Here is a 27786-nt window from a genome sequence, read left to right on the forward strand (position 1 = left end):
TAGACCATAGTGGCGACCCGACCTGAAAAAATGAGGGCGTGGGGTGTCTCGCTTACTTTACCGTCTCTGACGCAGTTACACCACCGATATGATCTAAACAAAGGCAATGAAAAGCTATGCGTTTGTTGGCTAACACTGTTACCACTAATCTGATTGAATCCTGGCCTTAACCCATAAATCTAAGCCAGGGGAGGGGGAATTGTTTTAAGAAAGTCATATATATAAATATATAAAAAGGAAGTTTGATGAAGTGTATGTCCTATATCTGAGATCAGGGAACACATATTTAACCCCCTTATTTTTGGCAGTAAACAGTCTCCAAATATATAGCACCAGTCAAGTTTGGACACACTTACTCATTCCAGGGTTTTTATTTGTTTTTCAACTGGACAATGACCCAACACACCTCCAGGCTGTGTAAGGGCTATTTGACCAAAAAGGAGAGTGATGGAGTGCTGCTTCAGATGACCTGGCCTCCACAATCACCTGACCTAAACCCAATTGAGATTATTTGCACTGTGGTGTGAAGGAAAAGCAGCCAACAAGTGCTGAGTATATGTGGGAATGCCGACTGTTGGAAAAGCATTCCAGGTGAAGCTGGTTGAAAGAATAAAGTTGTCATCAAGGCAAAAGGTGGCTACTTTGAAGAATCTCAAATATAAAATATGTTTTGATTTGTTTATATGATTCCATATGTGTTATTTCATAGTTTTGATGTTTTCACAATTATTCTACATTGTAGAAAATAGTAAAAATAAAGAAAAAACCCTGAATGAGTAGGTGTCTACAAACTGTACTTCCATTCATTATTTCAACTGGTACCGGGGGATCTTCAGACAAGTGAGGCCTGTGGGTGTCCTGGAGCAAAACGTGTTTGTTTCCACAGAGGAGTCATATTAGTGTGTAGCCCAAACTGTTTGGACACTACAGACAGACGTTGGCAGATCGGCTGTATATCGACTTCAGACAAGTCCCAAGACGCTTGTAGAGCAAAACGGAGAACACGATTTTGTGAGAAGACCAATTTTTGGGACATCTCATGGTCTGACAAACACCTCCCTATCTCTGTCACCTATCACCGCAGATGCGGAATTGCCACATAGGCGGATGCGGTGGATTGAGCCGCATCCAATGCAAAAACATATCTCTAGCTTAAACTGACAGATTTTTTATTAGGATGTTTTTACTATACTAATTAGACTTTAGGGGGTTAAAGACAGTTATTAGCTAATCACACTTTAGTATGACATGTTTGAGAATTCCATTGATCATTTGGTGTCATTGGTGTTACAAAAGATATAACACCCAAATAAATAAAAATTAACCTCAAATTAAGTAAATTGTTTTCCAAAATGCCATACCCAAATTCCACCGCAATTCAAGAATGACCCAGGTACACAGGCAGGAATTTGGGATTCTGAAAACCTTCAAATCGGCCACCCTGTTACTTGTTTTGGTAAACAGCTGAGGGATGGTGCTGGAGATATCGAACCAATCTCAAATTCATACATAGGCTAGAATGTCCCTGGCTAGTATCAAATACAATATTAAATAAATACATAATAAGAGGTCACAACAGTGGAGATGGCGCTGGCAGGCTGTCAGCTGTAAGATATGGTCTGTGGTGCAGTGTAGGGGGAACGTTTGCGCCTGGTGGGAACCCAATTGTCCTCGGAGCCCTTCGAGGCTGTCTGAACACAGGGGGCCAAGCCATCCAGAAAGTCTCTGTGCTGCTGTGTGACGGCCTGGGAGACCAGGCTGGGTAGGGTCTGCAGACTGACTAGGATGGAGTCCAGTTTGTCATCCAGACTACCGATCCTCCTATCCAGCTCCTTGCTGCGCCGCTGCAGATCAGACACCAGATCATGCATCATTTTCTGAGTCTGTGGAGCAAAAACGGTGTCAAACTTTCATAATCAGTGTTTAGAAAAAAATCTATCAATTAGAGATGATGAAGGTGCTTAGTCACCTTGGCTAGATCCACAAGTGTATTAGCCTGGTCGATGAGTTTCCTCTGTTCCATTTTGACTCTGCGCAATCTAGATGAAGTGGGAGATGGAGGGAAAAGGGAAGGGTTAACTTAGGCAGTGTAACATACACACAAATATACATCTTTATTTAACAACGGTTTGAAAAGGCACAGTCCTTACTGGTGAATGGCTTGCAGGAATTTCCGCTGATGTTTGCGTACCCTGGCGTGATCGATCTTCTTGACTAATTTCGTGTGTTTGTAGATCAGCCATGTCTCCCTGAGTACATTGACAGCTGTGTTTTTCACCTTTGGGAACATTCCAGAAAACAGAGACATGAAAGACTGGCTGACATGGCAGACTGTCATAATGGACTGCCCTAGCAGTGGAGTCTGTCTTGCCCATAGAGATAGATAGACACTAATTCCCAAAAGCCTGTTAGCATGGCCATTGAGGACTTTCACCATTTTGAAGTAGGTAACTGAGTGGGGCTTCCTATGGGTTAATGGATGACTAAATAAGTCCATCCAGGTCACCGGGAGAGATCAGCCAATTAATTATACTTGTGAGGAAACATTCCATAACTGCAAGTGGAAGTAAATCACCAACCTTGGCTTTATACCTGTTCAAACACACTCCAGGTGGCAGTGTGCACCCTTTCAGTTTGTTTGCCAACTCATAGAAGTAGTAGAAGAAGAAAATGGACTACTTCGAAAGCCTTCTACTAATTGGATAGTAACTTAACTTTAATAGAATGATTATTATTATATATTTAGGCCAAAACTTCATCTAAAACAGACTGAATTTCAGGCCTTCTTTTCAAACAGCTCTTATACTAAAAGGGCATTATCATTTTCACAATTTAACAGTATTATTCCAACATCATAGTGTGAAAATATATATAAAACACAGGAAAATCATATTGTTGACTGCACTGGGCCTTTAAACTTGCACTTAGAACTGAAAATGAACATGCTTTCAACATTAGACAAATACTCCTTTTCAACAACATTTTGCTTATTGGGTTGCTGATTGGGGGCATTATCTTTTTTTATAATGTCTATTTATTTAAAAAAAAAAATCAGGTATGTATCAGGTTTGGGTAGTAAATCCACAGGTCCGCATCCTGAGTGGCGCAGTGGTCTAAGGCACTGCATCGCAGTGTTGCCGCGTCACTACAGCCTGGAATTCGATCCCAGGCTGTGTCACAACCGGCCATGACTGGGAGACCGATAGGGCGAGGCACAATTGGCCCAGAGTTGTCCGGGTTAAGGGAGGGTTTGGCCGGGGGGGCTTTACTTGGCTCATCGTTTTCTAGCGACATCTTGTGGCGGGCCGGTTGCCTGCAATCTGACTTCTGTCATCAATTGAACAGTGTTTCCTCCGACACATTAGTGCTTCTCGGTTAAGCGAGCGGGTGTTAAGAAGCGTGGCTTGGTCGGTCATGTTTTGGAGGACGCATGACTCTACCGAGCCCATTGAGGAGTTGCAGCGATGAGACAAAGGGAAAAGGGGTTAAAATGACTCAAATGAAATAATCCACGGGGTTCAGGTCAGGCACAACTTTTTATAGCCATGAAAGACCTCTAATGTCCACTTACTTGTTTGTATAGCTGAGAGTCCATCATGAAGTTGTGAACGTGCTTTTCAGCTCTGGTCAACTCTGACCTCCTCGCAACTACAGCAACCACCATGGCAGTGCAGCCGGCCCCCTTGAGAGAAAGACACAGGCACTAATACTTTCAAGAGTCGTTATATATGATTTATTCAATATCATAAACTGGATGGTTCAAGCCCTAAAAGCAGATTAGCTGACAGCCATGGTATATCAGACCATATACCATGAATCTGACAATATAGTCAACAAAACTAAGGAGCTGATCGTGGACTTCAGGAAATAGCAGATGGATCACCCTCGCTATCCATATCGATGGGACAGCGGTGGAGAAGGTGGAAAGCTTCCACAACACTGACAAACTGAAATGGTCCACCCACACAGACAGTGTGGTGAAGAAGGTAAACAGCCTCTCTTCAACCACGGGAGGCTGAAGACATTTTTTTGGCACCTAAAACCCTCACAAGCATTTACAGATGCACAATTGAGAGCATCCTGTCGGTCTGCAGCACCGAGTGGTAGGCCAACTGCACCACCCGCAACCGCAGGGCTCTCCAGAGGGTGATGCGGTCTCCCCAACGCATCCCCGGGGGCAATCTACCTGCCTTCCAGGACATCTATAGCACCCGATGTCACAGGAAGGCCAAAAAGATGATCAAGGACAACAACCACTCAAGCCACTGACTGATCATCCAGAAGGTGAGGTCAGTACAGGTGCATCAAAGCTGGGACCAAGAGACAGAAGCTGTTTTTCAATCTCAGACTGTTAAATTGCCATCACTAGCACATTAGAGACTGCTGGCCTATATACATAGACTTGAAATCACTGACCACTGTAATAATGGAACACTCGCCACACAATAATGTTTACATATTTTGCATTACTCATCTCATATGTATACTGTATCCTATCCTATTCTTTGCCGCTCTGACATTGCTCGTTCAAATATTGATATATTCGTAATTCCATTCCTTTACTTTAGATTGTGTGTATTTTTAGATATTACTGCACTATTGGAGCTAAACACGTGTATATGACGTTTTTTTTATTTTATTTGGATTACTTTGGAACAGACTTCCAAAATGAAAGTCAATTTGAGCTAATTTTATGGTGTTTTAGTTTTTTGTCCAACAATAAAAATATAAATAAAATAACCCTGCCCAAGAGCTACCTCATCATGAATGTCAAATATCTCTTTTGGCACTTGTCAATGGGGAATGTGTTGGAAACATACCATGATTCCAGTCAGCAGACAGACACCCTTTCCACAGTAAGTGTGAGGGACCATGTCTCCATAACCAATGGAGAGAAAGGTGACAGAGATGAGCCACATGGCCCCAAGGAAGTTACTGGTCACTTCCTGTGTGTCATGATATCTGGAAGAACAAGAAATATACCTGTTGTAATAAACACATCTACCCACTGGGCAAAAACTGGTTGAATCAATGTTGCTTCCACCCCCCCAAAAAAAACAACAACTGTGTGATGATGTAAAATCAACCTGGAAAACTGATTGGACTTGCAAAAAGTCACTGACGTAATGGAATTGTCTTTTTTCCACCCAACTTTAACCGAAATCCAATGACAGTGTGACGTTTTTCTTGTTGTTGATTTCATGATAAATTCCTGGTTAATTGATAACAACCAAATGTTAATCCAAACTAGACATTGAATTGATGTCTGTGCTCAGTGGGTTTTTCCTACAGTGTATTAACATCTTCTATAATTAAACAAAGAAATGTATGAACTATATCAAGCAGAAAGGCAAAGTAAAGCCATAATCAAACTTCAGGCTGTAATCTCTCATGATCTCAAATACGGATCTTTTTCAGTGTGAAATCTACTGGGTACGAATGATACAGTGCTGGTGGAACAGCCTACTGTGTTGGGGGCGGGGCCTGTACCTCTCACAGATGCGCACTGTCCATGAGGCGATGATCCAACAGGAGACACTGAAGACCAGCAGCACGGTGCCGGGGCAGATGGTCATGAGAGTCTTCATGACAAAGCGCGTGTTGAAGTTGATCTTGTTAATTGCGCCGATGCTGCGCGACGAGGCGTCTGTGAAGAGCTTGCTGTTCAGCAGCATGACGCGACTGATCAGGTAGAGCCTGAGGAACATGGGGATGGAGAGGACGATGTCCACGTTGGCATCAGTTACTGAGGGCATGTAGGTGAAGGCCAGCCGGGCCGTCCAGGTGAAGACATACTGACCCGGGATGGGGTGGATGGCACAGACCAGCAGCTCCAGCAGAACTAGGAAGATCCGCTCATAAGTCATGGCAATCCTCCAGTCATCAGCTGCATTATCCACCATGAAGAGCTGTGTGTGTAGGTGTAAGGAGAGTAGGGCGAACAAGGGGATTTATTCAATGGGGAAATAAGAGCAAGGGGGAAAACTATAATATTATTGTCGAGATGGGGATGCATATCACCTGTATTTCCCGTGCATGGTACATCATGATTAGTCCGAGCAATATAGCAGTTGAAAGGCTGATAAGGCATTTCAGAGAGAATGAGTATAAGGATTCCTGCAGAGAAGACAGACAATTTAGATTTTGAATCAGTCTGGTCTTACCAATGCTAGCTTACATTATTTGAGGTCAATCCACTACAATAGAGACATTTCTTACCTTCGTGTAAACCCCCCAGGACAATTCCGTCTCCATCACCATGATGACGATCCCAAGCATCCCAAAGATCAAGGCATAGTCGCTCAACTGTTTGCGCTTTCCAAAGAGTGCCTTACGCTGGCTCAATCTATAGCCAATGTCCTTGGTCCTCTTCTGTGGCGTGTCGCTTCCTCCTTCACTGTTGGCCTTACTGTTGTTCTCGCTGAAGCCTTTCGAGAACACCTCCTCCAAGACAGACCTTTGGAGTGTCTGAAGGGGCTCTTGTCTCTCTGAGTCCAGCTCTGAAAGGTTTGGTGGCGAAGCTCCAAGGCTGTTCGGGGGTCTTCCAACATCCCCACTGTATTTAGCGCTGGTCACAACTGTGTCGGGAAGGAGTGGGCCACTGCTCTTGGGCAGGGAAGTCATTGATCCAACATGGCCAACCTTTTTGGTATGAGGATGTACCTTCTGCTCTCTTTGTCGTTGCCTTTTCCCCACTTGACTATGGTTCTCAGGCCACCGATGGCAACTGGAAGAGGAGTGAACACTGCTTTTGTTGCTAGTAGCCGCGGATGAATTATTCACTCGTGGGCTGCTGGATGGGTAAAGAGAAGACTGATGGCATTTTAGGGTGCTAAAATGGTCACAACAATGCTGCCATTCAGGGTCTTGATGTAGATGCTGGTGTAAGGAAGGTTGTTGGCTCCCACAATGTACTCCACCCTCATTCGCACCATTCCTTAACATCCATTGGTGTTGCGTTTCTATGGGAGGTTGCTGCTGGTCCTGAGGTTGAGACAAAACCAAGAGCTGCCTAACTTCACTTGACTCATTGCCTTTCATAGGTATATTGAGCGAAGGTTCTGGTTTTTCAGAAGTCAATACTGGTGGTAGGTTATGCTCTTTAAGCTTGAAATGATTATGGGTCTGCTGCCATTGACTATTCTCCTTCAGCCAGTATTTTCCTCTGCGTCGGGATTTGAAATTATCCTGCTGGTGATCAATGGTCTCTGTTGAGGGATCTGCTTGATTTGGTTTCTGCGTGAAAAACTGGGATGACGATGAGGCCAGGGTGTTCTGAGGATAGGAGTGGGTATACTGCAGAGAAGGAGGAGTTCCCTTAGAAAATGTGGAGAAGCAGTCCTTCAGGAAACCCTGCTTTGATCGTGGCTGGAAACCTGCCACCCCTGAACCATGTTTTGTACAAGGAGAAGAGCAAACATAGCCACAGTTGTCATTAGGACGTTCCACCGTGGTCCCATGCCACTCGGCCATGAGTGGGCTTCCGCGCTGCAGTTCAAGAGTACCACCCACCTGGCTACAAAAGCATAGGAGTTCTTGATTGCTCAGATGGGAAAGTGTAATTTTTAATGGTGGAGATGTCCTTGGTGGAGCGACTCCATTCGGAGTAGCCAGTGGCAGAGAAGTGGAAGGGGACATGCTGTTAGTGCTCTGCTCTGGTACTAACGTTTGATAGTGGAGGGCAGTTCCAGAGTAGCAATCCTGCATGACATCAGGGGCTTTGTCTGGTAGGGACTGCCCTCTTGAGTTACTGTGATCGGGGTCTCGGTCATTGCAAGCATCTCCTGTTGAATCAAGCCGAAGTGTTGCATTGGTGGGTTTGACTAGAACCAGCCTCATAATTAATGTATGATGATGATGATGGTTTATTTAATTTCATGTGTACTATGGCAGCTAAAAGCTCAATTGCAGTAATACATACAAGTAACCACATTTCATTTAATAAAATGTGATTCAAGAAAATGTAAAAGTCAGGGAGTTGAGGCAAGAACGGAAGTAGAACGATCCAAGTGGTGGTGGGAGGGGGGAGCGTCTTGGTTACAGCGAGGGAGGTCAGTGGTCATATCAGAGTCAGTCAGAGACAGGTGCGGAACCTTTAGCACACCTCATTGTCCTCAGCCTCTCCTTATGGACTCCATAGCTAGCTGGCTAACTACTCCTCTACACTACTAATGTGTAGCACCCAGTTGGATGATGCCCCAGAGCCGCTGGAAGATTAACTTAATGGCTCCTGTACATTTTGAAAATTTGATTCATATTTAGTTGTTTTTAATTGTCTTTTTATTCAACTTTTTGTTTTGTTTGTTAACTAAGAATGTATTAATAATCCGGTGATTTTGTCCAGGTTTTTCAATACTGTGATGCTGGAAAGGCAGTTGGGTAAATCTTGTCACTTTTAACACAGTTTACATTGTAGTTCATCAAAGAGTTTGCTCGGAAGGAATCCAGATTCGAATAAAAATGTTTCCCAAAGCAAGCTCATGTTTTAGTGTAACCATGTGCACTTGCCAATGCATGGTGTATTACAGTCGTCCAGCTAAAAGGGTGTTGCGTTAACACAAGAATAATCTGCAAGAAAGCAGAGAAAACATGAACAAATACAATACAAAGACATTGACTCAACTCCCTCAAAGTTGTAAAGTGTCATATCTGATCATAAAGACAATTTTCTAAAGCCTTTTTAAGTGAATTAAAGCAGTGTGCACTACAGTTGAGGGCAAAAGCTAACAAAGATCTAAAGCAAACATAGGACTTCTAACAGAGATATTTTGTAAGACTGGAGACCCCCTGTCAAAACCAGATGAGAGCCTCTCTGATATGAATCCTCCTCCAACAGGGATATCACCATTGCTACTGAAAGGATGTAGGGCAGGCTTGAATAAAATAAAACTATTGTCAACAATAACTGGCGCGTCATTGTTGAATACACTATTTAGACATTTTTACATTGCTTTTTGTTTTTACTCAAATCTTTTTTGTCGTTATGTAGCCTTGTGTATTTGCCAACTGTCCTAAAACATCCACAGTACTATTTATTTAAGAAAATTATTAGAATCAATATCACAGATTATTCATGATTCATAATTTCCGTCTCCTGGTTTACTGAGTTTTCCATTCTTTTAACAACTGCACCACAAATACTTGCCCTCAACATATAACTGATAATAATTTGGGGTGGCAGGGTAGCCTAGTGGTTAGAGCGTTGGACTAGTAACCGAAAGGTTGCAAGTTTGAATCCCCAAGCTGAAAAGGTACAAATCTGTCGTTCTGCCCCTGAACAGGCAGTTAACCCACTGTTCCTAGGCCGTCATTGAAAATAAGAATTTGTTCTTAACTGACTTGCCTAGTAAAATAAAGGTAAAATTAAAAAAAATAATAATAATAATAACCAAGAAACCTAGTCTAATTTATCAAGCAACTACACAATATTCAAGAAACTCTACAAGGAACTGGTTAAATGCATTTTAAGTTATTGCCTTTAAACTGAATTGCTATCGACCCTCTCTTTGCTAGCTCAATTTTCTTTTTACCCAATCGTGTGTCCCTTTAGGAAAAAGAAAAACTATTGCATGTATTGTCATTTTCTCTACTCTAATCGACCCAAAGCATTAGACAACTGACCAGACCAGTAGTCATACCCCTTAGCCTGGAGACTCTTACCTTATTCCTTCAGATACATTTCTCTCCCTGTCCTTGTAGAAATCCAGACACAACTTGGAGGTGATCTTGGCCAGTGCCGAGGAAGGGCACCGCTCGAAAGGCATCTGAAGTGGAAGCCAGACAACAGGCTGTTCTTAGACAGGCTCTTCCTACACTTGAGATAGGGCCGCTTTCCTTTGAAAGTGATCATTAGGATTCAAATTGAAGAAAGGGCAGCTGCTGGGCTTATTAAAGGCTTGGCATGCAAATAGAATGGGGGACAAAGCAACTGGATACAGAAAAGGTTGTGACATCGGATGTAAGCAATAAGGACCACATCACAGATCACACATACATGGACTCAAAGCAGGCCCATAAATAGCTAAAAGAACTGTTGGTTCTTCAAAGCAGAATTGTCAATTAGCGGTCAGAGAAACTTGTTATTGATGCTTTGTAGTTCAAAGGCCAACACAGAGCCTCTTATCTCCTCCCTCAAGGACAGGCCATACAAAGCCTTTTTCTTATTCATCTTTCCTTGATTCCTCACATTCTTTCTCCTTCTCAAAGCGCATTGGGAAAAAAGGACTCAGGGTTAGGATCTTGTTCTTGACAAACTGAAATGGGGTCAAAGTGTCTTATCTGCACACGAATGTGACCACCAGAACATTATAATAAATCTAAAATCTGTGACCTGTTATATATCCTCCAGAAACACAGATTAACATTAATTATTGAATCATAAACAGTGAAGATTGTATGTTTATAATAATAATCCAAGCTATCTGCTCCAATCCAACGTAATAATTTACGGTTAGGTTGGGCCACATCGAGCTCCCGAGTGGCGCAGCAGACTAAGGCACTGCATTCGATTCTGGGCTATATACAGACCCTGGTTAGATTCTGGGCTATATCACAACCGGCCGTGATCAGGAGTCCCATAGGGTGGCGCACAATTGGCCCAGCGTCGTCCAGGTTAGGGGAGGGTTTGGTCGGGGTAGGCTGTAATTGTTAATAAGAATTTGTTATTAACTGACTTGCCTAGTTAAGTAAAGGTTAAATAAATATATTTTGGGGGGGGGGTGAAGGTTCTCTTACCCAGCTCTCTCTACCTGACATTGTTTAATGTAAGAATAGCCTACACACAGCTATTACTTCCTTATGTGTCATTCACATATACAGCTGTAATAAATGAAGGCTCTTGCATCAGACTAATGTCTAAAAGTGAAATTGGCTTTTGCCACAGCAAGTCATCATTATACATCTGATCTATACTGGACAAAAATAGAAACACAACATGTAAAGTGTAGGTCCCATGTTTCATGAGCTGAAATAAAAGATCCCAGAAATGTTCCATCCACACAAAAAGCTTCTCTCAAATTTTGTGCACACATTTGTTTACATCCATCTTAGTGAGCATTTGCCAAGAGAATCCATCCACATGACAGGTGTGACATATCAAGAAGTTAATTAAACAGCATGATCATTACACAGGTGCACCTTGTGCTGGGGACAATAAAAGATCACACTAAAATGTGCATTTTTGACACAACACAATGCCACAGATGTGTCAAGTTGAGGGAGCGTGCAATTGGCATGCTGATTGCAGGAATGTCCACCAAAGCTGTTGCCAGAGAATTTAATGTTAATTTCTCAACCATAAGCTGCCTCCAACATTTTAGAGAACTTGGCAGTGCATCCGAAAGGCCTCACAAACGTAGAAGAAGTGTAAACAACACCAGCCTCGGACCTCCATATGACTGGTCCATGTGTGGGCCAGGGAGGGCATAGGCCCACACACTTGGGAGCTAGGCCCACCCATGGCTGCGCCCCTCTCCAGTCATGTGAAATCCATAGATTAGGGCCTAATACATTTTTTAATGTTTTTTATTTACTCATTTCCTTATATAAACTGTAACTCAGTAAAATCGTTGAAATTGCATTTATATTTTTGTTCAGTATAATAAAGCATTTGATAACATGCACACTGCTTAATGCCGTCATTGACTAATGTATACATTATTAAACATATAGGCTTAATATAAGTGTTATATTATGCTTAATGTAGCTATGGAGTTGAGGGCTTTAACACAAAGGATACCAGTGATAGTCTCTCGCCAATCGAAAGAGGTTCAAAATAATGCTTTGAGTTATGACATTTGAATGAACAATCATATTCACTATTATAATTACACAATCAGAATAAATTCTACTTTCAAGAAGCCAGTGAGATGGAGCTACAAACATTTCCTTTAAGTAATACGTTGTGGTCACACACTTTCAAATGGGTGGCAGGCAACGTTACAAAGACTGTGGTGTGTTTGGTCAGCAGGCTACCATTTGAATGTGGCTGTGCTGTAAACAACAACAAAAAACGTTATAGAGAAAGGCAGCACAGGACACTGTCATAAGCCAAATAAATAATTGCCAAGCTTCATCAAAGCTCAATGTCTAATGTGTTCCAAGTGAATTGTAATATTTTGACACAAATTAATATCAAAAGGCAGTTGATTTCACAGCAAATGTATTGGTCAGCCTCAGTTACAACGTTCATTGAAACTAAGAAGTAACACTACCTATGCATAATTATTTGGATCAGAGGGTTATGACTATTATATTCTACAGTAACAGTATTTTCTTACACCTGTATGGTATTGGCATGTATAACAGTATTGTAGCAGAGTAAAAGGCATGGCTACAACAATACTGTATTGATCTTTAAACACTGTGGTGGCTAATTTTCTGTATTACCAAATGAGGAGAGACAAACTTCACACACCAGTCAGAGTTATACTTAAACTACATCTTTAATAATAAGAGCTTTGCATTAGCACTTGACTTTCAAAGATTCGCCATTTCTAATGAACCGTTGAGTGTCAACACAATGGCTACTGAGATCTTTTTTTTTTTAGCAAAGATCCACCCCACTTTGACATGACAAACCACAGATATCTAGGAACTGTTCACAAATAAGGACTTTTACTTGAGGAGTATCCCATAGCCAGATAGCATTCGCTATAAATTATCGTTCAGTTTGGTCCCTAAGATGAGGTTCTAATCTCGTTCCTGGTACTGCATAGTAAAAAAACAGCAACTCATCCAATGGCATATATCAATTATCAACTCTAGAAACTCCTATCTCAAGTAAACCCCCTCTTGACCCCACTCCTGGACAAGCTCAATGAGGGGAGTGACTTGCGCACAGACATTGTGGAGACAAGTAATTGGTTCCCCATTAATCACGCCATCTCTTCACATGGTTGAAGAATAGGTAAAGACACATTCACATATGAAGACAATGTTCCATTCTGACCTCTCCCCTCTCTGGGCCCCAAGTGACTGAGCCCTAGCTGAGGGAAAAGTGCAACTGCCAACACTAGAGTCCAAAGGGATGCATTCTAATGACGTTTTTCACATAAGCATATTATGCAACTAAAACATCTTAATTATCTGTTACCCAACTAATTGTGATTCATCCGCTACAGCGCGAACAGCCGATACAACATTAGATTTATAACATTGATGTCATTGTGTTGTGCCATACATTGTGTTGTGCCATACCTGCACTGTTAATAATCATGCTGCTGAATCAGCTTCTTGATATGCCACACCTGTCAGCAGCACAGCCAATGGGTGTGATGTGAGGGTAGGACTCCTCCACTTTAGACCAAGCAGCCTTCATGTTCACAGCATTGTCTGTCACCAGTGCAAATACCTTCTGTGGTTCAAGGTCATTGATGACTGCCTTCAGCTCATCTACAATGTAGAGACCGGTGCGTCTGTTGTCTCTTGTGTCTGTGCTCTTGTGGAATACTGGTTGAAGGGTAGAGATGTAGTTAATTATCCCTTGCCCACAAACATTCGACCACCCATCAGAGATGATTGCAATAGTCTGCTATCTCTGATTTGCTTGACCTTCACTTGAAATCTGTATCCATCAAACAAGGAGATAAAAGCATGTCTGGTTGGAGGGGTGTATGCTGGGTGAAGAACATTCAGAAATCTCTTCAAATACACATTGCCTGTGAGCATCAGTGAACCAGTTGCAATACACAGCTCGAGCAAGACAATCATCAGCATATCTGACTACATTCCTCTATTGCGTCAAAAACACTTCTGATTCCAGGAGGACCATGAGCTGTTGCTATCGATAAGGTATCCAACAAATCATTTTCACCTCAAATAGAAGTTGAGGGAACTTTATGCAATTGACCAGATTCTGCATCTTTGTTGCATTCTTCACATATGATTTGGCACAGTATTTGCAAAATGTACACAGCTTTTCCTTTTACATTAGCTGCAGTGAAATGTCACCACACATCAGATAGTGTCCGTGGCATTTTCCTGTAAAGATTAGGAAAAAAACATGGAAAACCCTAATACAATTCCATGTACAGATAAATAGTTAAGCAGTTAGATTAAACAACTTAAACTAAAATAAATGTTTTAAAATGAAATGTGTGGAAACAGGTGAATTAACACTCAGTTAACACGCACAAGCAAGCTTAAACCCACATGGTAGCAAAAACTATCAGAAATTGTTAAGTTAGAAATGATTTAAACACACTTCGCTGTGGGCTACTTACTAGCTAGAAAATAAATTTAAAAAAATTGTCCAAATATATCCACCCCACCCAGTATTGTATTCAAAACTTAACAGAAAGCATGTAGTCCTTGGCTCAGACAGTGTAGTAATGTGGGCTTAATAGCATCTCAGTGTGCAAGAGCTAGAGAATCAGCTGTACATGTGATGGAAGAGTGCACTGCACATTTGATGGAAGAATTCACTGTGCATGCAGAGGGTTGCAATTCCATTGAATTGGGGATAGTTCAACCAAAATATGCCACAAGACCTAGAATTGCCTTGTGTATCCCACAAAAAAAGGTTCACTGTAATAAGCTAACTTTTTTGATGAATTTAAGTTAAATTCCCTAAATTCCCAGGCTTACTGTAACTTCCCATGGAAATTTACCAGCAAGTTTTCGACTCTTTGCAACCCTAGGTACACCTAATAAGGCCCTGTTAATGTCTTGTTGCACCTGTTCCCCATCCTATCATAGGTAAAGGGGTAGTCATTTCCAATGGCGCTGAAAATAGTTTATGACAAGGCAGTGCTCTTATAAGTCCACAGCTGGCTCTGGTCATGATATTTTCTTTTGTGGTTCATTATCAAGGGTTAAAGGCCCGGTGCAGACAACTAATTTTGTATGTTTCATATCATATTGTACAACAGCTGATGAAACTAACACTGTAAAAGTATAAAACATTTCATAAGTAATTTCCTGATAATTGCTGGTTGAAAATACAATATACACAAGACCATCTAAAAGCAGCAGGTTTGCATGGGAGGGATTTTCAGCTTGCCTGGGTCATCACCAGGCCGTAAATTAGACCAATAACAAAGAGAGCCAAACAGCTAGTTGAGTTTTCCCCTCCCCACTCAGACCACTCCCAGACAGTCCTAGGAAAAGTCTGAGAATTTTGCTTAACATAATTTACAATTTTAATGGAAAACTAGTACAGTAAGTTACTTAATTGTAACCCAGAAATGTCATATTTGTATAAAACAACTCAATTGGGCCTTTAAAAAGGTGGTTACTATAGCAAGAGTGCAGACCACATTTTAGTCATTTAGCAGATGCTCTTATACAGAGCAACATACCTGTAGTCTCACTCTCAGAAACAATTAGATGCTAGTATTGTGAACTGTAATAAATTACTTTTAATCTCAAACTTCTGTCACACCCCCCCCTTTTTCAATTTAAGTGTGAAAAACTGATAATGGGAATAAAATCCATAAACCACTGAGATGCTTCACAAGTGGGAATTCACAGTAACAGAAAAATCATCAGGAACATGGGGGGAATTTGCTTCTCCTCTAAATGAAACAAGCTGAAGTCCCAAGGTGATTCCTTGCATCAGAGGTCCTTCCTAGGGAATGAGTGCAGCTTTTCCAGCAACGTATTCATAATGAGGGAATAATTCTAGGTTGGAGGCATCTTCCATTGTAAGGTCCAAAATGCATAGGTAACAGTTTTGTGTTAGCTGCTGCTGAAGTTGGTTCACTTGGCATTGTAGTTGGCAAAGCGCTGGTTCAGGGGGTTCTCTGGCGACTTCATCCACTCCTTTTTCAGTTGCTGTTTGAGCTGCGACAGCCGCATGTTGGGGTTCTCTTTTTTAAGGAGGGGCATGTTCAGTTCCTCGTACGCGGCGAACGCTGCCTTCACCCTGCGCTCGGGGTGGCGGTCGAGCTCTTCAGCTGTGCTGGGAAAGAAACAAAAACGAGGAGAGGGCTGAAACTTGGTTCTCTATGGAACCCCATACTTGTTATGATACCCGTCATGTCTGCGTTATATAGCCTGGAGTATGAAAAGTAACTTGTTATATGTCTACGTTGTAGGTCACACCAAACCCACTTTATGTTGATAACGTATGGTAAACTGATGGAAAGGCTCCCCTAGTTCTATACAGTAATTTCAATATTGCTTTTGTAGGGGGTAACAATGAGAGGTTATGCCTCGTCAGTATTCTGTACCTGAGCACAGCAATGGCATCCTCTATGGATCTAGCGTCCACTGCACCTTCCTCAGGGATGAGGCGATTCACATTCTCCTCCAGGGGTGACTCCAGTTGACTCTTCTCTGTGGACACGAACATAGGAGAGGAGGAACATAAAAATACAACAGAACCCTGAGAGGAAAGGGAGCCTGGTTAATGCTTAAAGGAATAATGGTGAGGTCGTTGCCTTTCTCTTTGGGTTGCTCCTGCGGTTGTAACGCCTGCTCAATACGCAGCGTCTCCTCAATCTGGGCACGGGTCACTTTGCACGCCGCCATAGCAGCAGCCGCCTCCTTGGCCTTGCCCTTAATCTTTGCAGCCTCCTCATCCAAGAGCCGCTGGTTCTCTTTCTTTCTCTCCAGGGCCTCAAGGCGCTTCTTCTCCTTGTCGTCCTGCAGGTTCAGAGCAGACATTTAAAGCCAAAATGATCAGACCCACGTCAACATATCAGGGTATTACTTCGCATATTCGTCTGGTCTGTACATACATCGCCAGATATTGGTTTGTGATATAGCCCAATTGAATAGTGCTGCCGACTATTTGACCCAGTGTGGGAATAAGAAACGGAGCATGAAAAATCACCTTCCTCTGTTCTTTCTTCAGGACATGTTTATCGTTCTCCTGCCATAAAGCATCCTCCAGCTCCTTTTTCTTGCGGGAGTCTTCCACAGCTTTGGCCTCTGCCTTGCGGGCCTTGGCAGTCATCGCCTTGGAGTTCTCGCCCTGGAACTTCTTCGGCATTCCTAACACTAGGCCTACTCTTCAGCTGACACAAACAAAGTATGATTTAGACATTCTATCATAAACCAAACCAGGTGGCAAGCTTACTTACTGAGCCACCATCTAATTGAGCCATGGGCCAAAGATAAGAGTAAACCAACCAAAAGCATCTTAAGGCTAAGTTAACCATTAGAACCATATAACCGTACAATTCTTAACAATGAACTTAGTCTGCAAAGGCCTTAAAGGCTATGTCAGTATTTTACAAATATCAGGTCACACTGTGTAATGTTACCTAATCAAAATCTTGATATCAACCTGGCCAGATTGTACAATTTGCTTCAGTTCTGTCATCACATTCTGTGATTGGCTTGCGAGTAGTGATGATCAGTTCGAACATTTTTTATTTTTAACTACTCTTTATACTGACGAGGATCATTAGCTTTTCTAAAAAGACTTGTTCATTTTAATTGTTCATTTGACCTGCTAGTGCTAGCTGCAATGAGTCCTACAGCAGGGCTAATACACGCTCCTCCAGCTCAGCATCTCCAGAGATGTGCTCAAACTACCAACTCTCTGTCATATGAGTGCAGGGAAATAGATCATGAGTATAAAGAATACATGTTTAGAACTCATAATTGATCGCAAGAATTAACGCAATTAATGGATTACTGAATGTTATGGACACAGCTCTGTAGAACCAAAACGTACACAGCCTCTGCTCAACAACCTCAAACTTGAGAACAAATCTGGGTTGTTTTTTTTGGGGGGGGGGGGTGCAGTTCGCAAACGACATTGTGCTCATCGCCCTCACGGCAGTCGAGCAATGCATTTCGCAGAGTCAATCACAATCTAGTCCGGTTGCGGCCACAACTAGACAGTTTCAAATGTATCAAGAAATAATCTTATTTGTATGCCTAGCAATCAACAAATGTGCATTGTTTTAAAGCACACGTTTGCAAGTCTCAGTCACAAATGACAGCTCCAATATGACCCTTATGGTGAAAGAGGCTTGTAGAATCATGACTCGAATTTCCAGTTCATCGTTCACCGGTAGGTGGTCCTGCATGTTCTGGGCAGTACTGAACAAAATTAGTAGAAAGATCAGTTATTTTGACTGAACAAGTTTAAAAGATCTCAGTCAGTACTACTTGCGATGCTACGTAAGTCGACGTAGGCTACGTCAAATGCAGCGGTGTATTTGATCTGCGCATGTGACAGCAGCGCAAGCTTCACTCTGCTTCACTCTGCTCACTCTCTATTTGTCAACAAAGACTGGTATGTGATCCCAAATATTAAGTCTCAAGGTTCTGCTTGCCTGAGTTAGAATACCTCATGATAAACTGGAGACCCTAATATTTACCAAGAGTTTATCTATATTTCCGTAGCTGTCTATTTACCACCAAACTGATGTTGGCACTAAGACCGCACTCAACAAGCTGTTTAGGGCCATAAGCCAACAAGAAAATGCTCATCCGGAGGTGGTGCCCCTAGTGGCCGGTGATTTTAATGCAGGGGGGTGATGCCTAATTTCTACCAGCATATCACCTGTGCAACTAGAGTAAAATAAACTCTACATCACCTTTACTCCACAGAGATGCATAGAAAGCTCCCTCTCACCCTCCATTTGGCAAGTCATTGGATTCTTTCTAACAAGCAAAAACTCCAAACAGGAAGTATTCGTGACGCACTCAATACGGAAGCTAAACTACAGGACTGTTTTGCAAGCACAGACTGGAATATGTTCCAGGATTCATCAGATGGCATTGAGGAGTTTAGCACATCAGTCAACGGCTTCATTAATACGAGCTTTGACAAAGTAATCTCCACTGTGACAGTAGGTACATATCCCAACCAGAAGCCATGGATTACAGGCAACATCCGTACTGAGCTAAAAGGCTAGAGCTACCACTTTCATGGAGAGGGACACTAATCCAGACGCTTATAAAGAAATCCTGCTACGCCCTCAGGCAAACCATTAGACAGGCAAAGCGACAATACAGGATACTCGTCAGATGTGGCAGGGCTTGTAAACTATCACAGATTACAAAGGGAAACCAAACCGAGAGCTTCCCAGTGGACACAAGCAAAATGCCTTCTATGCTCGCGTTGAGGCAAGCAACACTAAACCATTCGCGAGAGCACCAGCCGTTCGACGACTGTGATCACGCTCTCCGTAGCCGATGTGAGTAACACCTTTAAACAGGTTCCCGTTCACAAGGACCAGACAGATTACCAGGACGAGTACTCAGTGTCTTCACTGACATTTTCAGCCTCTCCCTGACACAGTCTGTAATACCTACATGTTTCAAGCAGACCACCATATTCCCTGTGCCCAAGAACAACAAAGTAACTTTTCTAAACAACTACCACACCGTAACACTCCCATCTGTAGCCATGAAATGCTTTAAAGTCTGGTCATGGCTCACATCAACACCATCATCCCAGACACCCTGGACTCACTCCAACTCCATACCACCCTAACAGATGACAATCTTTCCCATCTGGACAAAAGGAACACCTAGGTGAGAATGCTGTTCATAGACTACATCTCAACGTTCAACACCATAATGCCCTCCAATCTAAGCTCCCTGGGAATGAATGAACATCTCCCTCAACTGATTCCTGATGGGCCAGGTAGTGAGGGTTGGCGTTTATCGTGGACTACAAGAATTGGAGTGACAAATATGCCCTAATTCACATCGACGGGGCTGTAATGGAGCGGATCGAGAGCTTCAAGTTCCTCAGTGTCCACATCGCTAAGGACTTATCATGGTCCAAACACACCAAAAGAATTGTGAAGAGGTCATGGCAATGCCTCTTTCCCCTCAGGAGGCTGATAAGATTTGGCATGGTCCCTTATATCCTCAAAAAGTTATACAGCTTGCACCATTGAGAGCATCTTGACTAGCTGAGTCACCGCTTGGTAGGGCAACTGCTCGGCATCCGACTGGAAGGCGCTACAGAGGGTAGTGCGTACAGCCCAATACATCACTGGGGTCGAACTCCCTGCCACCCAGGACCTTTATACCAGGCGGTGTCAGAGGAAGGCCCTAAAAATTGAGAAAGACTCCGGCCACCAAAGTCATAGACTTCGCTCTGCTACCGCACGGCAAACCGTACCGGAGCGCTAAGTCTGGGACCAAAAGGCTCCTGAACAGGTTCTACACCCAAGCTATAAGACTGCTAAATAGTTAGTCCGAGTAGCTATTGGGTTATCTGCGTCGGCCCTTTTTGCACCAACTCTTTTTAACTATGCACACACTGGACGCTACCCAAACACACAATCGCCACACACTGCTGCTACTGTCTTATCTATCCTGTTGCCTAGTCACTTTATCCCTACCTATATGTACATATCTGCCTCGATTTCCTTGTTTCCCTGCAAGTCGACTCAGCACTGGTACCCCATGTATATAGCCATGCTATCATTGAGTATTTATTCCTTGTGTTACAGTTTTTTGGGAGGGAGTATAGTGCATTGTTGGGAAGGGCCTGTAAGTAAGCTTTTCACTGTTAGTCTACAACTGTTTTTATGAAGCATGTGACAATTAAAATTAAAAAGTGAGTTCGGAAAAACTAATTATGCATCTTAGAAATAGTTCTCACATACAAACTTCATGTGTCTGAACTCAGAATCAAATATGCTTCCCCGAAATAACGTGGTCGCATTGCTCCCCCCAGTATCTGCATGAACCATCAGGCCAAGTATTTTTGGTTGACTCTTCTGGACAGAAAGAGGAGGAATCAGAACACGCTGCATTCAAATTCAGGTCTTAGTTATTCCATTGTACTGGATCTAATATATATTAGCATTTTACATACATTCATAAGTGTAATACTTTTTTATGACATACTGTGAAAAAGTATCTTGGCTGCTGTCTCGGTCACTTTCAAACATGCGCAGAGCAGACTGAAAGGGTAAGGGTAGCTCTTGACTTGAACCACAGGGGTTCCATGTAAAGCGAGAGTAATCCGAAAGGCACAGACACACCCCTTGACTTCCAATTGGCACCCTTGACCTGTGTATTCTCTCCTGATTGGCTCTGTGGTGCTTAGTCAATGAGAACTCCGTTGCCGGCCCCATCATAAAGTTTTTACACAGTCTGGCAGTCTGACCAAAGTGCCAGAGGTATGAGGAGAGACATCCTCCTTTGTATTTATGGGAACAAATGTCCTAACACTTTGGATCCATTTCTTGGACAGTTAATGAAATAAAATATATATTTATTTTTTTCACCTTTATTTAACCAGGTAGGCTAGTTGAGAACAAGTTCTCATTTACAACTGCGACCTGGCCAAGATAAAGCATAGCAGTGTGAACAGACAACAAGACAGAGTTACACATGGAGTAAACAATAAACAAGTCAATAACACAGTAGGGAAAAAAAGAGAGTATATACATTGTGTGCAAAGGGCATGAGGAGGTAGGCGAATAATTACAATTTAGCAGATTAACACTGGAGTGAAAAATGATCAGATGGTCATGTGCAGGTAGAGATACTGGTGTGCAAAAGAGCAGAAAAGTAAATAAATAAAAACAGTATGGGGATGAGGTAGGTAAATTCAGTGGGCTATTTACCGATGGACTATGTACAGCTGCAGCGATCGGTTAGCTGCTCAGATAGCAGATGTTTAATGTTGGTGACGGAGATAAGTCTCCAACTTCAACGATTTTTGCAATTCGTTCCAGTCACAGGCATCAGAGAACTGGAAGGAAAGGCGGTCAAATGAGGTGTTGGCTTTAGGGATGATCAGTGAGCGACACCTGCTGGAGCGTGTGCTACGGGTGGGTGTTGCCATCGTGACCAGTGAACTGAGATAAGGCGGAGCTTTACCTAGCATGGACTTGTAGATGACTTGGAGCCAGTGGGTCTGGTGACGAATATGTAGCGAGGGCCAGCCGACTAGAGCATACAGGACGCAGTGGTGGGTGGTATAAGGTGCTTTAAGGTGCTTTAGTAACAAAATGAATGGCACTGTGATAAACTGCATCCAGTTTGCTGAGTAGAGTATTGGAAGCTATTTTGTAGATGACATCGCCGAAGTTGAGGATCGGTAGGATAGTCAGTTTTACTAGGGTAAGTTTGACGGCGTGAGTGAAGGAGGCTTTGTTGCGAAATAGAAAGCCGATTCTAGATTTGATTTTGGATTGGAGATGTTTGATATGAGTCTGGAAGGAGAGTTTACAGTCTAGCCAGACACCTAGGTACTTATAGATGTCCACATATTCTAGGTCGGAACAATACATCAATTCAAAAAAAAAAACAAAAAAAAAAGAGTAACCTCAACTTTATGGGTCTGTGGGCCAATAAAGTGCCAACTCAATTCTACCACTGACTAGTCTCTCATGCCCCTATGAACAGGGACACAGGGCAATAGTTTTTAATCTAAACCAGCCCTTTTTTACTTGAGTACACTAACCCCTAACTGGGTCTCTTTTCTTGACACATAGTAGCAGTTTACCAGATAAGTCAAGAAGATCAAAAAGTAGATTGTTGTAAGGGTGTATTACGTCCTGTGCTGGCCCCATTGTCATATCCATTCTGGATTCTGAGTGGTAAAATCACAGCTGAAAAATGCCTCTAGGTATGTATATACTGTATGTGGGAATGTCTTATGTCCATCCTACATGTAGTGTTGGTACATGGAATATTCCTCAACTGCATATATCATACATTGCTATTGCAAATAGAAGTATTATGTTCAACAACTGACATGTTCAGATATTATTTTGACACAGTTTAACACCCTTTTGTGCTTACAATTAATTATCTTGACAGTGCCCACCAAATCTGACATCTGTGATCTTTGTGATATGACTTTCTTTAAGCACGTACTGAAGAAACTCACTTAATATTTTTTCTTAAAGTCTACAAATGCTCTACATTTATTCACTCTGATAGGGTTGGATCCTATATGCTACTTTTATCATTGTCCTATAAATGGTTTAGTGCCTATAATTTAGGCTGAGTGTAGAATGGGGCATAATGGAAATTACCTCTACTAGATTATAGTGATCGGGAAAACAGCGTACAATTGTGGCATGTGTATTCATCCCTTCCCAAATTGATATAGAACCTTCACAAAAACACATGGAGCAACTGCGAAAAGAAACGGCTGAGGATATACTAAAAATGTCTGGTTTGTAATGACATTTAATTCAAAGTAAATGTCAATTCTTTATTTTTATGTAGTTGTGAGGGACAGCCATATGTTCAATTCATGCCCATGATTTCAGAGTTCAACAAAGCCAACAACTGCTTCATGTAAGACCATTTAAGATATAACCCAATGGATGGCTAATTTGTCATACTGCATTGATATTTGATATTATTTATAACGTGTTATGCTTTGTTTTGTTTTAGATTGAATGTTTTGCATGCCAACGGTGGTTCCATGTGCTGTGCCTAGGAATGAATACAAAAGAGTTCAACAGAATAAAGAACACAAACTGGAAGTACAGTCTGTTGTTGAAAATGTATGATATGCCCCATCCACAGTGAAGAGGCTCTGAAATGTACATCAACCAGGGCTAAAGAGAAAGTTAACACAAACATGTTGTACTTATTTGAAGTGTCTGTTGACATGTAGGAAAAGATTAAAGGTCTACACTTTGTTTAATTTGTCAATATTACATTTGTATTTATTTATGGTGGTTACATGTTCAGTATATGTATTGACCAGCAAACCCACTGCAGCCTACCTCACTCTCCATCCCTGCTTTGGACAATTAATAACATGACACTCGTACTCTGCCCTTTTTCTTTATGGTTGATATTAACAATATAAAGAGATTCTGTCTCACTCCTAGTGTGTTAAATACTGTGGATTTATTTATTTTTTAACAGGGAAAATAACTACTTAGAACTACCAATTATTATTAGATAAATATTAAAGAAAATGGTAAACACTGGACTGAACCCCCCAATTGTCAAACTAATATTAATGTACAACAATATAGAAGATACATGACTAGAGGTTATGCAATATGGGTGTATATCCACTGCACGCTTCTTAGGTGTGTAATTGACATGACCAAGGAGCTATTGAAATGTAACATTCTGAAAAATGTGCGTTACGCCGCGTGATTTTACACTGCAAACAAGAGTGTGCAATATACACTGCTCAAAAAAATAAAGGGAACACAATGTAACTCCAAGTCAATCACACTTCTGTGAAATCAAACTGTCCACTTAGGAAGCAACACTGATTGACAATACATTTCACATGCTGTTGTGCAAATGGAATAGACAACAGGTGGAAATTATAGGCAATTAGCAAGACACCCCCAATAAAGGAGTGGTTCTGCAGGTGGTGACCACAGACCACTTCTCAGTTCCAATGCTTTTTGGCTGACGTTTTGGTCACTTTTGAATGCTGTCGGTGCTTTCACTCTAGTGGTAGCATGAGACGGAGTCTACAACCCACACAAGTGGCTCAGGTAGTGCAGCTCATCCAAGATGGAACATCAATGCGAGCTGTGGCAAGAAGGTTTGCTGTGTCAGCGTAGTGTACAGAGCATGGAGGCGTTACCAGGAGACAGGCCAGTACATCAGGAGACATGGAGGCCGTAGGAGGGCAACAACCCAGCAGCAGGACCGCTACCTCCGCCTTTCTGCAAGGAGGAGCAGGAGGAGCACTGCCAGAGCCCTGCAAAATGACCTCCAGCAGGCCACAAATGTGCATATGTCTGCTCAAACGGTCAGAAACAGACTCCATGAGGGTGGTATGAGGGCCCGACGTCCACAAGTGGGGGTTGTGCTTACAGCCCAACACCGTGCAGGACGTTTGGCATTTGCCAGAGAACACCAAGATTGGCAAATTCGCCACTAGTTCCCTGTGCTCTTCAGATGAAAGCAGGTTCATACTGAGCACGTGACAGATGTGACAGAGTCTGGAGACGCCGTGGAGAACGTTCTGCTGCCTGCAACATCCTCCAGCATGACCGGTTTGGCGGTGGGTCAGTCATGGTGTGGGGTGGCATTTCATTGGGGGCACTCCATGTGCTCGCCAGAGGTAGCCTGACTGCCATTAGGTACCGAGATGAGATCCTCAGACCCCTTGTGAGACCATATGCTGGTGCGGTTGGCCCTGGGTTCCTCCTAATGCAAGACAATGCTAGACCTCATGTGGCTGGAGTGTGTCAGCAGTTCCTGCAAGAGGAAGGCATTGATGCTATGGAGCCCGCCAGTTCCCCAGACCTGAATCCAATTGAGCACATCATGCCTCGCTCCATCCACCAACGCCACGTTGCACCACAGACTGTCCAAGAGTTGGCGGATGCTTTAGTCCAGGTCTGTGAGGAGATCCCTCAGGGAGACCATCCGCCACTCCATCAGGAGCATGCCCAGGCGTTGTAGGGAGGTCATACAGGCACGTGGAGGCCACACACACTACTGAGCCTCATTTTGACATTACATCAAAGTTGGAACAGCCTATAGTGTGGTTTTCCCACTTTAACTTTGAGTGTGACTCCAAATCCAGACCTCCATGGATTGATAAATTTGATTTCCATTGATAATTTTTGATTGTCAGCACATTCAACTATGTAAAGAAAAAAGTATTTAATAAGAATATTTCATTCATTCAGATCTAGGATGTTTTATTTTAGTGTTCCCTTTATTTTTTTGAGCAGTGTAGAAGGGTAGTCAATGTACATTCTGAACCTTGTTGAAGTCAGCAGGTCAAATGACCAAGGAGCTATTGAAATTTTAAATTTGGAAAAATGAATGTAAAACGTGAGATGAAAATTGACAAACTAAAGGTGTGCAATGTGTCGGGCCACAGAGCACATTCTGAACCTTGTTTGAAGTCAGTAGGTCACTTAACCAATGATCTATTGAAATTTTACATTTGGAAAAATTCATGTAAAAATGTGTGAGATGACAATGGACAAACCAACGGGTGTGCAATATAGAAGGGTAGTCAGTGGACATTCTGAACCTTGTTTTGAGTCAAGTAGGTCATATGACCAAGGAGCTATTGAAGTTCGAATGTAAAAAAAAAGTTTGCACTTTGTTTACGCTCCCTAACCAATTCTACTCGGAATACAAAATGCTGCTCACATTTCCACTAGCTTTGGAAACCGAATTAATGTCCAAATCATGAAAATAAGAACTGCGCAATGTTGTGTGCAATTTTCCAACATCATGACACTTATTTGGAGTCTGTGGGTCCAAAATGGTTCACTCTGCCAGCTCCTATTTGTTCTATTGAGCACTGTGGCACCAACTCGCCTTCCGAACGTTCTATTCCCAGTTTATTGTTCAACGTCACAAGGCCTGCTTCGCTATTGTTGGCAATGATACCTGCTCACGTTGTTTTATAGTTATAATGTAAACAAAAATTATATTGGAACGCTGAGGTCGTCCCATCGTTTCCTATGGGGGAAATATAGGCATGTCTGACCATTTCGCCAAATATCTCGCAATGCGTGTATTTTTATTTGTTTCAAGTCGGACGCCATTTTAATCATGTGAATCTCTTTCTAATTACGTAAGCCTGGGCAGCTAGCTCGGGTGTCATCAAATGCTAGCCCCCAAAATATTTTTTTTGCCATGGAAAGCTGAGCTCCCCCCATTGTTTTCCTATGGAGAGGCATGTCGGTCTATTTCGCCAAATATCTCAGTGTATATTTAGATTTTTTTCAAGTCGGGCACCATTTTAAATCGGGAGAATCTCCTCTTTGTAATTATTTAAGTCTTGGGCAGCGAGGTCCTTTGTCATCGATCGTTAAACCAGAAATAAACGTTTTATTTTTTCCTTACTATCTCATTACGCTGACATAAGCACCGTTGACACCATCGAGGTGCGGATGTTTACTTTCTACACAAGTTGGGGGTTTTCAGTTTCGTCCGACGAACAGATTGTAGTGGTAAAATAAAAATGAATACATTTTGTGCCATTTAGGCGAAATTTAATTCTAAACATCACCCCAGTCAAAATAGACTCTGCGAACGTTCGATTCCATTCATTTGCTATGGGCTCGCGCTAGTGTTCCAGTTTAGCCAACGTTCTTGGGTGAATTTTATCTCGTCCAGCCTAGTGTTATAAGGCAGACAACGTTAACAATGGTTTTGGGAAACAGCTCGGACATTTAATGATGCACCTTCGAAGGATGAACTTTGCCTTCAGATGCTTTTGGGAAACCGGGCAAACGCATGTTACACACTGGCTAGCTGATATAAGTAACATTACATTAGAAGTTATACATATCAACCATGTAGCCTAACTCTAGCAATCCTGCAAGGTAACGTTAGTAGTAAGCATACAAAACATTCGACAAACCGTTAACTACCTAGCAAGATACTTTAGTCATACGAGTTATGTATTTACCCAACATATTACCAGTAACCACTCATAAAACGTCTTGCAACCAAGCTAGTTTCCAGCTTCCATAGCGATGAATATATAAATGAGCAAGTGACTGCTAGCTAGCTAAACAGCCTGTTATGAGCAAGTTATCTAGCAAAGACCAAGATTTCAGTGTTTCCGTGACAATTGAATCTCTTAACCAATGTAAAAATAAAAGTGTGAAAGGAGAAGGGCTGTACCTGAGCGACAGATGTTGTTTTTGAAAAAGGCATCTGAGTGTCAGACCATTGAGCTATGAAATAACCCTTTCGTGACGACGCACCGTGATGACGTACAGAACGAAATGGCTTGATTAAAGAAATAAAATGTAGTAATAAACAAATTAGGAATATTGTTTGTCATACTACAATTCCCTTAGCAATCTTATTTTAGTCAAATATCTCTGATGATATACAATGTTAACAAATATTGTATCAGTAACAAGGTAAAGGAAGTTTCATTTAAAATGTTACATCGAATTTATCCTTTGAAACGTGTTTTGGAAAGATTCAAGC

At 42.1% G+C, this 27786-nt stretch overlaps 2 protein-coding genes across 3 annotated transcripts; both read right to left on the reverse strand.

Annotated features, from left to right (window-relative positions):
- Positions 1-1181: 1181 nt before the first annotated feature.
- kcnn1b (potassium intermediate/small conductance calcium-activated channel, subfamily N, member 1b) lies at positions 1182-7361 on the reverse strand. Of its 2 annotated transcripts, none has more exons than XM_064953023.1 (8): positions 6220-7361; positions 6022-6117; positions 5491-5909; positions 4821-4962; positions 3572-3682; positions 2151-2278; positions 1970-2039; positions 1182-1883 (listed from the first exon to the last, which is right to left on the reverse strand). In XM_064953023.1, the coding sequence occupies exons 1-8, from the start codon at positions 7039-7041 to the stop codon at positions 1602-1604; spliced, it is 2070 nt and encodes a 689-aa protein (XP_064809095.1). In that variant the 5' UTR covers positions 7042-7361; the 3' UTR covers positions 1182-1601. The 2 variants fall into 2 exon arrangements, with proteins under 2 accessions (XP_064809095.1, XP_064809094.1); XM_064953022.1 differs by having other exon boundaries at positions 4821-4983; positions 5461-5909.
- A 5063-nt stretch (positions 7362-12424) lies between these two features.
- On the reverse strand, positions 12425-27558 carry LOC135524621 (coiled-coil domain-containing protein 124-like). Its single transcript, XM_064952326.1, has 5 exons — positions 27472-27558; positions 16778-16961; positions 16383-16587; positions 16173-16278; positions 12425-15901 (listed from the first exon to the last, which is right to left on the reverse strand). Exons 2-5 carry the CDS (start codon positions 16934-16936, stop codon positions 15700-15702), a joined length of 672 nt encoding a protein of 223 aa, XP_064808398.1. The 5' UTR covers positions 16937-16961; positions 27472-27558; the 3' UTR covers positions 12425-15699.
- Between the last annotated feature and the right edge of the window lie 228 nt (positions 27559-27786).

This window comes from Oncorhynchus masou, chromosome 31, assembly GCF_036934945.1.
Source record: "Oncorhynchus masou masou isolate Uvic2021 chromosome 31, UVic_Omas_1.1, whole genome shotgun sequence".
NCBI classification, from domain to species: domain Eukaryota; kingdom Metazoa; phylum Chordata; class Actinopteri; order Salmoniformes; family Salmonidae; genus Oncorhynchus; species Oncorhynchus masou.

Excerpts from the sequence above, each read along its gene's own strand:
- kcnn1b (XM_064953022.1), bottom strand. The coding sequence starts at position 7,041 with ATGAAAGGCAATGAGTCAAGTGAAGTTAGGCAGCTCTTGGTTTTGTCT. Across the intron at positions 3,683-4,820 it reads GTCTGCTGACTGGAATCATG|GGGGCCGGCTGCACTGCCAT; the intron begins GTATGTTTCCAA and ends CTTTCTCTCAAG. Across the intron at positions 2,279-3,571 it reads ACTCTCAGCTATACAAACAA|GTGAAAAACACAGCTGTCAA; the intron begins GTAAGTGGACAT and ends ATGTTCCCAAAG.
- LOC135524621 (XM_064952326.1), bottom strand. The coding sequence starts at position 16,936 with ATGCCGAAGAAGTTCCAGGGCGAGAACTCCAAGGCGATGACTGCCAAG. Across the intron at positions 16,588-16,777 it reads TGAAGAAAGAACAGAGGAAG|GACGACAAGGAGAAGAAGCG; the intron begins GTGATTTTTCAT and ends CTGAACCTGCAG. Across the intron at positions 16,279-16,382 it reads GGAGCAACCCAAAGAGAAAG|AGAAGAGTCAACTGGAGTCA; the intron begins GCAACGACCTCA and ends TCGTGTCCACAG.